General features: G+C 42.3%; 1 protein-coding gene across 11 annotated transcripts in view; it reads left to right on the top strand.

Moving 5' to 3' along the window:
- Window positions 1-13648, top strand: part of ARVCF (ARVCF delta catenin family member) — a 258278-nt gene that overhangs the window by 155345 nt on the left and 89285 nt on the right. For 6 of the 11 annotated variants that reach the window (XM_032127686.1, XM_032127687.1, XM_032127690.1 and 3 more), the window contains 2 exons: window positions 5717-5755; window positions 13183-13341. In XM_032127686.1, coding sequence (XP_031983577.1) covers window positions 5717-5755; window positions 13183-13341 — 198 coding nt within the window. The remainder of the gene's footprint in view (window positions 1-5716; window positions 5756-13182; window positions 13342-13648) is intronic. The other 5 variants (XM_032127688.1, XM_032127689.1, XM_032127694.1 and 2 more) reach the window with 1 other exon arrangement.

Genomic DNA, 13648 nt, shown 5'->3' with positions numbered 1-13648 from the left:
GCATGTGCAGGTGTTGAAGTTGTGAAGAGGAGAAATTTCTTCATGAAAGTCTGTAAAGGATGCAGAGGCTTCTCTGATGATCTCTCTTCCTCTTAGAGAAGTTATGGGTATAAAATGCATGCTGAAAGAATTTTATCAATGGTATCCTTAAAAAGAAGTAATACTTGAAATTTAAATATGCTACTTGAACTTCATGGGAGAAATAGTAAAGTGCCTCTTAAGTGCTCATTCGCTGCATGTATATATCACCTTTCAAAATGTTACCAGTCGTCTTCAGACACACGTGTAACCTTTCCTACTTGGTACTTGCAGCCTGTATCCTTAGCAGGGAAAAATACTAATCCCTGATGAGTGAGAGTGAAATGGTAGGTGAAGTCAGCAGAAATCTTTCTACCCAGTGAGCTGGCGGGGCAGGTTTGTAAGCCAGCAAACTGCAGTGCTTTGCAAAATATTATGGATCCAAAAGCACAATGAATTATGTCTACCAGATTCACAAAGCTAGGATTAAGAATAGCTGTAACGTCTGCTGCTGAGGGTATACAGAGCACATTATCTGGTCTATTTTCTGGGTTTCTAAACACATTTTAGATGTGTACTAAGAGCCTGTTATAATATATTTGGTGGCTTTTGTTAAATGAGTGATATGGTTACCCTTTGGTTTAATTTAATTTTCCAAATGAGCTGTACTCAGTTTAAACTTCTTGGCAAAAATAGTTTTCTGTGGTTTTTCTCTGGTCAGAGTTGCTGATGATTCCTTGTTGAGGAGTTGATTTAATTTCTGCGTGTGTGAACTGATAAATGGTGGGAGGCTGTAAATGCTGATGTGTTTGGTCACTGTTGACGTAGATAATTGAATTAAGTGTAGAATCAGGCTAGTTTTCTGTCTGTGAGGTATGAAGTGTTCATGGTGTCGGACACAATTTGCTGTTCAGGATGGATATCTTTGTCTTCCACTCGGGTAGCTAGATGGGTACACTTGCTCTTCCTGACGTGCTGTCATCCCTTGTAAGCAAGATTTATTAATTTGGCTCCATCTTTGTGTTGTGTGGTTCTTGTGCTTCCCTGGTGTTCGTGGCTTGGGGCAGTATTCCTCCTCCCAGTCCTCAGCTCGTGTGCCAGAGCCATGAGCTGTCCTGCCCAGGGGCTGGAAGTGCTGGGGCTGGCACAGGAGCTTGTGGTGTGGGAGATGGGTTGTGATACATCTGGATCTGTGCTCTCTTCCCCTTTCTGTACTTCCCTAAATTAATTGCTCTCACGCCTTTGTGGGATAGTTCAGACACATTCTGTTCATGCTGAATGGATGCAGAAGTATCCCCAAGTCACACACAAGGCATTGTGCTGTTGCCTGAGTGTTCACTTGTGTCAAATCAAATACTGGGCTTGTGCTCAGGTTTCTTGTATTTTATAATCTCTTCCCTGTCAGTACAAGATACACATCTGATGAGAGCTTAGCAACAAAAACATAGTCTAGGCAAACCACATAAAAAGCCAAAGAATGACATTATGGTGTTTGGAAAGCCTTAATAAAGAATCTTAATATACTGCCATGTGTGGAGGGAGCTACTGTTCACCAAAAGATTTATACGGTGAACGAAAGCAGTGTTAACAGGATGGAATTAAAGACTGAAATATTTCTTTCATACTTTCCCCCTCCTTCCCTTTTCCTGCCACTTTTTTTCATGGGAAAGCCACTGATTTGGCTTCCACATGACATTCTTCTCATTTATGGGTTCTCTCTCTTCTCATTTTTATCTGTCCTCCCCTTTTCCTGACGTGCTTTATTGTTTGGTTTTGCCCTCCCTGGATAGACTCATGTATTTTGTAATGCTTTTCTCTTCTGCTCATCTTTTTCTGGTGGTCTTCAGGCTCCAGCGTCACTTTTGCAACTGTTTGCCAAGCTTACCCTCTTCCATTCATATGTTTATCTGTTGCTAACTGTTGTACTCCCTGATGTAGCAAGCTGAGGTGTGGAATATTACAGATTTCTGTCAGATGACTTTATTTGTTAACAACTTGTTAATGTCATTATGAGTGATGGGTTAGTCCAGGTCAGCAAACCTGACTTGTGGGTTCAGCAGCACTTTTTTGGAGATGTTTTTTGCTGCTGGGGACTCTGGGGAGGAATTAAAAGACACTGTCTTGGGAAAAAACTAAGCGCACAAGCTGAAAACCAAAGTAAGATGAACCCTGCTGGTGTGTGTTTCTGAGAATATTCCCAGTGCTGTGCTCAGGGTGAGTCCTGGAGGCAGGAACAGTGTTTCTAGCAGGGTGCTCATTGTGGGTGGTGGACTTGCTGCTGCTAAATTTGTAGTGATTGAGTCTGTCCTACTGTTTAAAAAAGGTGGGTGGGATGACTGTTTATCTTTGATTCCATGTGAAGAATTGGAGGAAAAATAAAACAGCTTCATTTGAACTTTGGGAAGGACAGCTGTGTGTATAGATGATCCCAGGACAGCTAATGCTTTATGGAGGACTTTGGTTTATTTCTGCCAAAATTTTAATAGAGGAGATGGGTCATAGGAAAGCCTATAAAGGACAGAAGGCAAGACTGGGTACCTGGGTATTCTACCAGAACAGGTGAAAACGGCATGCCCTGCACAGGCCTGATTTACAAAGGGAGTCTAACACAGGAGGATCATTTGTGTGAAAGGGAGGCAGTCACTGCTACCAGTGTGCATGTAGGGATTTAGGCACTTTGAACCGTTCTGCCCAGGGTGTGAGCTAACTGGCTGGGAGTTTACTAAGGCACTGTCTCCTATTTGCAGCCTCATTTTGGCAGGGCTTCTCTGGAAAAATTAAAGATTCTGTTTTCTGGCATAAAACCACAACAAGGAGTGGGAGGGAAGTGCAGCTGTCCTGTCCCTAGGTTCAAACAGCTTGTCTTGCCAACTGCAGAGAAATGCAGCATTCAAAGCATGAGTTTAGTTTTCTCACTGATGGTTGTTAATAGCAAGTCCTTGGTTTCATCCTGTATGATCTCTTGTTTTTATCTGTGTGTGTTTAATTGAGAAATGGCTCTCTCAAAAGCCCTCTGAGAACCTGTTTAAAAGTGATTTAGACTGTAGACTCTTGGGCTGCATCTTGTCTTAGTCTTCATCATATTTGAATTCCATTGTGAAGTCCCAAACAAAAGCATATCAGAAATAATAATAATAAAGGTACTATGTAAATAATTGAGTGCTTGACAAATGTGATAGGATTTTACAATTCAAGTGCTTTAATCCAGAAGAGCTGGCTTTATACACAGTGCCAGTAGGAGCAAGTGGTCATAGAAAGATGTCTATTTTCAGCAAGTGTGTGGAACCATTAGCCAGAGCTGATGACAAATGGAAAAAGCCAAACACACTTAACTAAGAAATTGAGAGCTATTTTACTTTGCTGGTGAAGGTATTTACCTGTGGGCAAGTGACTTCCACCTTATCTTAAATGACTTTTTCCTTTTTGAGATTCATGCTCGTCATGCAGTAATAGCAGTCCTTGCTGAATGGCCTGACTGTCGATATTGAGCGCTCTTATTATAAACTGAATGGAGCCAGTGGTTTCCCATTAATTTTCCTGGTGACAGTGCCTGGATAAATGGTGCTCATGTCTTCTCTTTTCCCCTTCAGTCGCTGGTTGCTGCTACACACAGCTATTTCAGTTATGCTGGCACTACAGGTTTTTGGGAGCTGTGCTGTAGACAGCAAGGGCTGGGGAACAGGACAGACAGTCCTTCTGGGTGATGGTGGTTTCCTCAGTTGGCTGAGAAATGTCCACAGTGCTCTGGTTTGCATTGACCTTACCTGAAGTACTGCTTGACAGCTGAGAAGGGGCTTCACCCTTGCTCGCTGGTGGGAGGAGAAGGAACTCCTTAGGCCAAAAGATGAACAGGCATCATTAGCCCCTTCTGTGGCTTACAAAAATCTCTTCATTTCATTTAAGTATAGTTTGCTGAGGGCAGGCTGGGGGGATGATGGGGAATTCCTTTACGAGCCTTAAATAATTTATTCTTAGCCTGAAAAATCTTCAGAGCATTGCAGCAGACAGGTAGGAGCAGTTGTGTGCATGCACGTGAGCACCTCTCCATTATCAGGTTTATGAGTAAATAGGAACCTTTCTTAAAAATAATTAGGTCCAACCTGCTAAGCAGCAAAGTTTTACCATGTAAGTGTTTCTCACGCAATTCACACTTACTGTCTTAAAATTAAATGTGTGTGTCTTGTCAGTCTTCATCACTGGCACTGGTTAAACCCTTCTCTCTGAAGGGTTCTCCATTAGCTTTCCATTATACCTGTAGGCACTTGACTTGTAATCACATCACTCCTTGACCTTCTTCTGAGGTTAATAGCTCGGACCTTAGGCATGAAAGAGAGACCTCTGATCCTGTTCTCTGGCTGTTCTGTTAGCTGTGCTCTGAGCCCACTGCAGTGCATCCACATCCTTCCACAGCTGTGGGTACGAGAACTGAGCAGGTTCTTACTCAGCATTTTCCCTCATATCCAAGTGCTCACTTCCATCTTTTGTTTTTCTTTTCCTTTTTTTTTTTCTTTCCATACTGTTTATTGTAGTTAAGCATGAGCTTAGCACAGGCACTTGCTCTCTTACCAGTGTGTGGGGGCTGGCCAAGTACAAGTAGGGGTTATAAGGTCAGTCTTAGGGAATAAACAGAAAATGTGTGAAGTAAACAGACTACTGGACAAAAAGCCATTGGTGAACTCTCTTGGGTAGTTGAAACAGCACAGTAACTGCATCGCACTTGGGAAAATTGTCTTTCTCCTGGAATCTCTTCCATTTGAAAGATGTACAGCAGTTGGAGTGGCCTTTGGCTTGTTGATTTTTGTGTCTTTGGTGTTCCAATGGACTTGTAGCTATCCAGAGACCTCCCGCACAGTTCCTTTCCTGCTGTCCCTTTTCTGCTCTCTGGGGTTACACAGCAGTGGGAGCTGGGCTGTGGTCGAGGCTGTTCACACATTCCTGCTGTGCTTTGTTCAGATCACGGTTTTTGGTGAGGGGCTGGAACGGGGTGAGATGCAGAGGGAAGAAGTGGTGTGTGATTTAACAGGGGTAATCTCCTGGGGAGCTGTTTGGGCTGATACAGTCCTGCTGCCTCACTGCCAGGCAGACCTGCTCTGGGGCTTAATAGTGAGAGACACTGGCAGGCACAGTCCTTGTGAGATGGGTGATTGGATTTATTGTCAGTTGCTTTGTATTCCCTAGAATGAGAAATGATTTATTTCAAGGAACAGCTTTCTTGGAATGCCAGCTTAAAAAATCATCAGTGGTCTGTTTGTTCTGTTTCCCTCAGGATTAAAAGCTTTTTTGTTGTTGTTTTTTGAGGTTTTTTGCTTTTTGTGTTGTGTGTTTTTCCACAAAAAGCATTTTTGTTGCGTCGTTCAGATCTACCAGCAAGATTGTGGGTGGGCGAGGAGATGAGTTAAATTTAACACTGATCTGATATGGCTCCCAGGACACTCAAATAATGCTCCAGCCTTGGTCGTAATTCAAAGAATGCAGAGATGGTTTACATCTGCCTTGAAGTTAAAAGCAATTGTCTAAGGTAGTTTTGTAGCAGTGCAAGTGGGCGTGTGTGTGTTAGCCTAGAACTGGCTGGGTCTGGCAGGCTTTGGTTTAACTCACTAATGTGAAGGTGGCTGGGGTAGAGTCTGGGACACACAGACTGCATAAAGAAACTTTCTGTTCTCACCTGCCAAACTGACAGTTGTTTTTTTTGTTTTAGATGAAGGACCTAGCTTGTACTTCTGACTCCCATGTGCATGTAAGTTTGTGGACTTGCTGTCTAGTAATACGTGCATCCATTTAATTTGTGATCCGAACTCTGTGGGGCCCAGAAGAAATGAAATCTGAATGCCTGTCTTGCAGAAAGGAATGTAAAATTAGTCATCCCACACCACCCTTAATGCCAGCATTGTAGAGGCAGCAGGTGGAGATGAAGGAAAAAACTTGCTGGAAAATTATAATCCATGATGTAACCTCATCCCAGTAAAAATGTCCCTAATTTAGTCTTGGTTAGTTCATCTGAAAGGCTCCAGAGAAGGAAGCAAGTCAGATCTGTTCTGGGTTTGGTCAAAGATTAGGCATGTAGATTTACATTGTATTTGTCTTTGGCAGGTAGTTTGGCAAATTGCAGTGAACTCTGTATACAGATCTTGGTGAGAAACAGTCATTTCCTGCTCAGTTTCCTACTGGGCATACTGTCCAGATAAACACTGGCCATTGCTGTCAACAGTTAAGGGAAAGAGAGCCGTGTGTGCCAGGTGCTCTTTCTTTTGGTTTTTTTTTTTTTTTTTTTTGTCCTGTATCATTTTTATATTACAAATAATGGCTTACGGTTCTATTTTACTACCTGATCTTGCTGAACTGCTGGGAGAAAAAGGGCTTGTGACTAAGGGACTGAGTGATGACTTGTGATATCCTTGTCCTGTCTAGGTTCTACACAGAGTACTTACACTGGGGCTTTGAGGCCTGGATTCATCCTCCAGCTTTAATGTTGTCTTGAAGCACTTGATACAATTTCCCTGCAGAATTGATGGCAAAAGCTGGATATGTCCAAGGAAGTAATTTAGTCTGTGCAAGATCTGTTCTCTGAGGCTCCTACTCTTCTTTTCGACTAAAGGGAAAGAATTAAGTTATCCTGCATTTAGATACCTTGCTAAGCTGCCTAAAGTTAGATGGTGTGAATTTGAACCTATTACTCATCCATTTCCCCATCTGGAAGTTGCATGTTCCCAGTCTTCCTTCCCGGGAGCTGTTGAGGTGAGCAGACAGCTCTGTCACATTGCAGCACTGTTGCCCTTTGCAGTGCAAAAGCTGCTACTGATGGTTTTGTTCAGAAAACCAGTGGGCATGTGTGGCTTCCTGAGCATTACCTTAATGTAGTGGCACTGATTAACATGTAATTTTTAAATATATATCATCACATCTGTTGAAGTTGACTGAGATGTGATGTCTTGACACCCTTGGTTAACACCCAGTCAATCTGAAAAGCAGGGCAAGGCAATAGAGAGCCCTGAGAGACACCTTGTCAGAGTGACAAATTGCCCTTTCTGATTCAAAGGACCAGCCTGCGTGGCAGAGCTAAACAGCTCCTGGAGAAAGGAGAGGAGTGCATGGGAAAAATACCCTATTCATTTAGGCCTTCCCATGTATTTATTGTATGTTGCTCAGAGTTGAAGCTCTTTGTTTTCCTTCATCTGAAACAACTTAACAGCAGGTTGAGAGGAGCAAAGCCCCTGGGATTCTCCCTCTCCCACTTCTCCTTCTTACAAACTGTTTACAGTCTCCTTCAGTTTCCTAGCTTTGTATGGAAAAGTTCAGTGGGTCAGCATTCCCTTTAGCTTCATCCATCATTCCAGTCAATTGGAAATAGTTGAGGGCCAGTTGCCCGGTCTACCATTAACTGAGACACTTCAGATTGTTTAAAATAGCATAAAAGCCCTCTTTGTTGACCGTTGGGCAGGCACTGGATTTCCCCGTTGATGGGCAGCTACCGCGTGGCTGAACAGAACCCCAGTGTGCCTTGCTGTACTTGAGGGATGAATATTGCTACTCCAGGCCTTGTCTGGGGTTTGATTCCTTCTCCTTCACCTCCGCCTCTTGCTCTCCCTGAAAGGTGTGATGCCTTCAAAGGGTGAATTACCAAGCCTGCATCCAAAAAAAAAAACTCCTCTTTGTGGCTTTTCAGAACTTCTGTAGTTGAGGGTTTTTTCCAGTTGCTGAAATGTTCCTTTTAACCTTGGTGCTTTAAAAGCTCTTGGCATTATTTGTTCGGTGCTTGTCGTGTGTGTTTCTAAAGGACAAAGGAAGTGTGTAAGTGTTCAGGAAACAGTTAGTGCATTGTGGTGTGGGGCTGAGTTCATTCTGGTACCCTGTGCCAGGACAGCCTGCTTTCATTGGTGGCTAACGTTTCCCTTCTGTTCTGAGCTGACCAGCCTTAGGGTAGAGTTTGTGTCAGAGCTCTAACAGAGCTTGAAGCTTTCTCATAGGTTAATGTGTTTGGGTTCACATTGAAGTGCATTGAATCCATTGTATACATATACATAAATACAGATTTATATACATGAACCCTACATTGTATTTCACAAAACAGAAAAGTAGGTTTACTAAATGGAGATTAGTTTATCTGCAGCAAAGTAGATATTTATGTATTCCCATATTTAAGTCATTGTCTTGCAGACTCTCGTTCCAGCACCCTGTGCTGCCTGGGTTTCTGTACAGGCTGGTCCGTGTGCTTTTTGTTCTTCCAGAGCCGTTTTGCTTGAATGAGCCATGATTTGATCCCAGCTTTGGGGCAATGTTTCCCCGATCATGAAGAATTTGGGTAGGTCTAGCTGCATACCTGTGCTTGGTGCTGAAGACCTGGGTCTTGCTGTGTCTTTTGAGTTGAGGGAAACAGCCTGTGTCAGTCCTTGAGCTTAAGGTCTCCATGTGCTTGTGGAAGGTGCCCTGCCTTGCAGTAGTGCAAGTGCTGCAGTGTGTGAGGGCTCCCCTGTTTCTGAAGAACAAACTAGAAAGAGTGGGACGGTACTGCTGCTCCTCAGGTGACACTGGCTCAGTGATGGGCATGAGCTGCTCAGCTTGGAGTCCATCTTTCGCACTGCTGAAGTGCATGGAGGCTCTCAGGACAAATCAGGGGGGAGAGCACAGCAGGCATTTTGAGGCTGTGGTGAAAGAAGGCTGCCCTGGTGAGGCAGGGGGATGTGATAACCAGATTTGAGAGTCTTCAGCTGCTGTGGAGTTGGACTTTAGAAAAAGTCTACCACAAATACACAAAGTTCAGCAAATTCCTCTGGTGATTTCCTTCCTCTCTGATGTCCCAGTCTGATGCAGATCTCAAGACAGACTTTTTTCAGCTGCTGTGTTCCTGCAGACTTGCCTTTTGTGTCTTTCTCCACATGCCTTCAGCGAATAAAAGCTTGAGAACATGACTGAGCTGGAAGTGCACACCTGAGTGGGAAGGAGACCATTGGGGCAGAACATGATCCTGAGACTTGGCTCTGACAAAGCCAGTCTGCTTGCTTTACACTTAGAAATAATCTCACGCTTTGCACAGATTGAAGGTGTAATAAGTCATTTAAAGAGTAGTAGAGGAGAGAGAATCCACATTTAATTCAATTGTCATTGTTGTCCAATGCCACTAATTATGCCCAGACTTGTAATGTGTTTCACAGGAGCTGATACACTTGAGCTCTGTCTATGCTGGGGTTGACTGAGGACAAGTGTGTCCATTGATGTAGAATCCAGCTTTTGTGCTTTGCAAAAACCTTCAAATTTGGTATCTGACAGTAGCCTGGAGTAAGGAGTAGCTGGAATAGCCTGCACTGAGATCTTCTGAACAAAGGGGATCTTGGGGAGAATGAAGATTCGATGTACATGATTTCAGTGTTCTTGAAGAGGGGCTGTTTTAGCGGAAATAATAATCTCCTGCAATTTTATATTGTTTCCAGACTGTTTAAAATTGTTCCATAGGCAGAGAATAAAGAACTTTGTTTACAGTCTTAAAGTTGGATGTCTGATCCTCCTGGGGGAGGTTATTCTTTTATTAAAACAGATATAAAATAGCTACTTTGATGGAACTACAACGCTAGGAATTGAAATGGCGATGATTACAGAAGCTGTAGTATTCTAATGCAAAATAAGCCCTAGGAGATATGTGCCCTCAATGATAAATCACTGTTCTTTAACAAAACAAGAATTACTGTTATTTTATGCTTCTTGGTTATTTTACGCTTCTTGGTTATTTTACAAGGTCTTTAGCTGTTCCATCTGCGCTTAACTTTTACAGGCTGGAGGTAAATTGATTGTTGCTTTGTGTTTTAAATAGCATGGCTTTTTAAAAGCACACTGGAGATGCAAGTACAAATCAACAGGATAGGATTCATTTGGTCTCAAAAAAGGAAGAGTAAAAGCAAGAGTCATGACTGCTGACGCCACATGCAGTAACGGTACTGGAATCTGTTCTCATAATTTGGTAGTGTTTTGTAATCTCATGGCTTTTGCTTTGAAAGGCCCCAGTAAGGTAAATGAGTGTGTATTGTTCTGAACTGGAATTAACCTCCTTCTAGCAGGCAGGGAACTAACTACTGGTAGCATTATTCATTAGGGGTGTCATGTTCCAGCCCTATCCAGCAACTTGTGGTTTACTCTGGATAATTAGGCTTACCTGCCAGATGTTTGGAATCTGAGATGCTGAGGTGTATTTAGCAAAAAAAGAGCGTTCTAAATACTGGCTTCGAAACTGAGCAAATAGTTGAAAGGGGTAATGTGTCCCAGTTTCTGCAATTTGTGATGACCTAAAATCCTTAATGATGGAGTCTAAAAACAGGCAACAAAACCTTTGCATCTTTTCTACATTAATGTTAGCTTGTGACAGCTCCAAGGTAGCGATGTAGAGAAAGTACTGGGTTGGGAGACCAAAGAACCACCTGGTTCAGGTAATTCAGGGGTAAGCTGGGTGGTAGGCTGTCCCATTGGCTCACTGCATTCCTCAGTAGATCCATAGTAAGAAGGAAGACACAGTAGATGCCAGTCTGGTTACCTGTGTTGAGATCTCTACCTTGAACTTTGCAAGCTTTTAGGCTTTCTGATGCTTAGGACAGTCTCTTGCTAACAATAGTTTTCTCTTCTAGGAATGCAGATCTGTACCATATCTGCCTGAATCTTCATTTTAGAAGCAGCTAGAGGATAAAACCCAGCGCAATGCTCATTTAAAGTCAATATGCTCTGGCTTGCAATTTGCTGATGTTTAAGTGCCCAGCTTTTAAGGTTTCCTTTGCCCACAGGCAGTCTGAATACAAAGGCAGACTTTACGCTTTTTTAAACAAAGAAAAAGTATTGCAAAAGCTCAAAGAACAAAATAGTTCTTTCCACCTTCCATCTCCTCAGGTTTATTATCAGAAAACAGAGGCTGCCTCTATAAAGTCTAGAGGGGAACTAAGAGATGCCAGTACCTCAAGTGCATCTGGAAATGAAGGTGGTGGATGAGCTGTGTGTGTGTGTACGTACATGTGTGAGAGGAGTGAGAAGGTCCCACCTTGGGGCAGTTTTGGCATTCGATGGTGAGGTTTACAGGGATAAGGTGTTGTGTAAAATCCCTCTACATATAAGTGGTTTCTTCGTTCTTGGTAAGGTTTGATTGAGTGAAGATGAATAGAACTTTTGAGTCTCTACTGTATTGCAGTATTGTGTAAATTATTCTCTTGAGAGGAAAGCTTTACTGTGGGGTGTGAGAAAGGGAGTTGCAGTTATAACACAGTTTCTTAAGAAAAAATGTGAAAAGAATAATGTATTTATTGCAGGAGCAAGTTCCCCTTCTGGAGCCATGCGCAGAAGACATGATGTGACATCTGAACTCTACCATAAAGAATTCAGCATGTATCATAAGTTGCCATTAATGATTTGAGTACTGCAGACTGGAAGGAGTGATTTTCTTAAGGATTTCAGAAGCCTTATTCTTGTTGATTGATTCTGTAACCTGAGTTACTCTGTGGTTTCAATAGAAATGGAAGTAGTGCCTGCTTGTATCACTTCTGGTGCCTTACCTTTGAAGGCTGTCCATGTTGCATTTTGACTGAGGTGATTGCCAGAGGCTTATTGTCGTGGTCTTGGTTAATATTCGTGCTTACCTGAAAATGGGAGCGGCTTTCTTGCTGAAGTCTGAGTTCCAGAAGGTCAGAATACAGCTGTAAATAAATGAAAACTGAGCAGGGACATCTCAGCTTGTTCAAAGGGAAATTATAAATCATGCAAAAATTAAATGTGGACCTTAATGAGACCTCAGCAGCAAAAGTTCGCTGGAGGCCTGCACAAAACATGGCACAGCAAAAGGGGAAATTCAAAGGCTATAGTTGGGTTGAAATGCAATTTTTCTAAATAAAATGATGCAAAATGTAGTGTTGTAGTTCCCTGGTGATGAAGCTGTTCACAGGTGGATAATGTTTTAACTTTTATGTAATTAGGCTGAGCACCTCTATTGCAACAGTTTCATCACAACCCTTTTTATTTTCTTGTGATGTGAAGAGATAGTGGATTTGTCCAGAGAGTTTGCTTTAGGCAAAGTTTGCTCCATTTGCAGGTTTGGGCTCTATGTCATTCTTCTTCGATTTTTTTTTTTTTTTTTAAAATATGTATGTAAAAATGTGTGTGTATATAGTCCTTAATAAAGGATATTTTTTGAGTGTCTGTTTGACAAGGTGAGCCAACAGAAGCCCTGCTTTGGCTTTAAAGCCTGTGTAGCCAGATACGTTCAGGGCTCGTAATGAAATGATCAGTCTGTCATTGCATTTTACGTGGCTGAGGATTCATAATGCTGGGTAAAAGGCTGAGTTCTCAGTGCATAAGCTGGTTCTTTATTGGCCTCTTGCTGGGAAACTTCTGAAAGACGTTCATCTACCAAAGGGAGCTTCTCTGATTTCTGTGCTGAAACGCACAATTGCATAAGAAAAAGGAAGGTTCAGATGCTGGTGCTGGCAGAGCATTCTCTTTGGGCAGTATCCCTGCAAGAACCCGCCTTTGATCTCCCATCTTTCTGTTTAGTTTCTATTATGTTGTCTATCTGTTACAAATTTTAAATAAGCTTGTAGCCAGTTAGACCTTATGGACTTAGTAAAGACGTGAGAAGCGAAGCATTTCACTGAATTAATCTCTAGCCATGCATTTTTTGTTAAATTGTCGTTGCTTTGGACAGTTTGAGAAAGGTGTCTATTTAATTGTAGGTGTTGACGTTTTATGGCCTTCTCTAGTCTCCAGCTGAGCGTACTTTATCAAATGAAAAGAAACTTTCAATGGTGTGTAAGATTAACTGCTCTGAAAGCCAGTGGGCCTGTTCACTGCAGAACTAAAAGAATGGTTTTGCAGACAAAAAATCCACTCCTCCTATGCTGGGCATTGAGAAGAAAGCTGAAAGCAGATTTAAATATAAGATAGTAGTCTGTAAGTCTGTTGCCTATTAATAAGAAGTACTTGATAGATGCTTCACATGATTTCTATTTGCTGCACTGAGCCCAGTCATTCCAGCACAGTTGCAGCAAGCTTGTCTGAGACAGGAAATACTCCTTTCTCTGAATCTCTGCTTGCAAATTGTAGGGTAAAACGTGTTTTTTAAATCAATGAAGCTGAAATCAGTAGAACAGTTAAACCATGATGGCAGAAATTAAAAGTTCAAATTTTTTTTACTTGCTTCTTTAGGAACAAAGCCCCAGTAACCAGACTTCAATAGCAATGATGCAAGAGCCTCAAGAAATGGTGGAAGAGACAGTTACTGTGGAGGAAGACCCAGGCACTCCCACTTCCCACGTGTCTATTGTCACTTCTGAAGATGGAACCACAAGGAGAACTGAAACCAAGGTGAGAGGTTAATAACCACTGAGGAAAATGGCAAAGTGCTATCTAATCATGGAATAGAAATAGCAGGGAGTAGCCTGAGTGATGACAATCATGCTGTTGTGATCCTCAGTGATTTTGAACATTGTGTTTGCCAGCAGAGCTGAGTTCAGGGTTTTTTCAGTTTCACGTCTATGTCTAGATTGCTCCCTATCAGCTGTGCTGATACAGCTGTTCATGGATCCATAAACTGAGCAGTGGAAATTAGCCAGGTTAACCAAACAAAAACACTAGAACCCTTTCTCAGGCTGCTTATTCTTGTAACATTAAC

Source organism: Corvus moneduloides, chromosome 18, assembly GCF_009650955.1.
Source record: "Corvus moneduloides isolate bCorMon1 chromosome 18, bCorMon1.pri, whole genome shotgun sequence".
NCBI classification, from domain to species: Eukaryota; Metazoa; Chordata; class Aves; order Passeriformes; family Corvidae; genus Corvus; species Corvus moneduloides.
This window is presented reverse-complemented; position numbering and strand designations above follow the sequence as displayed.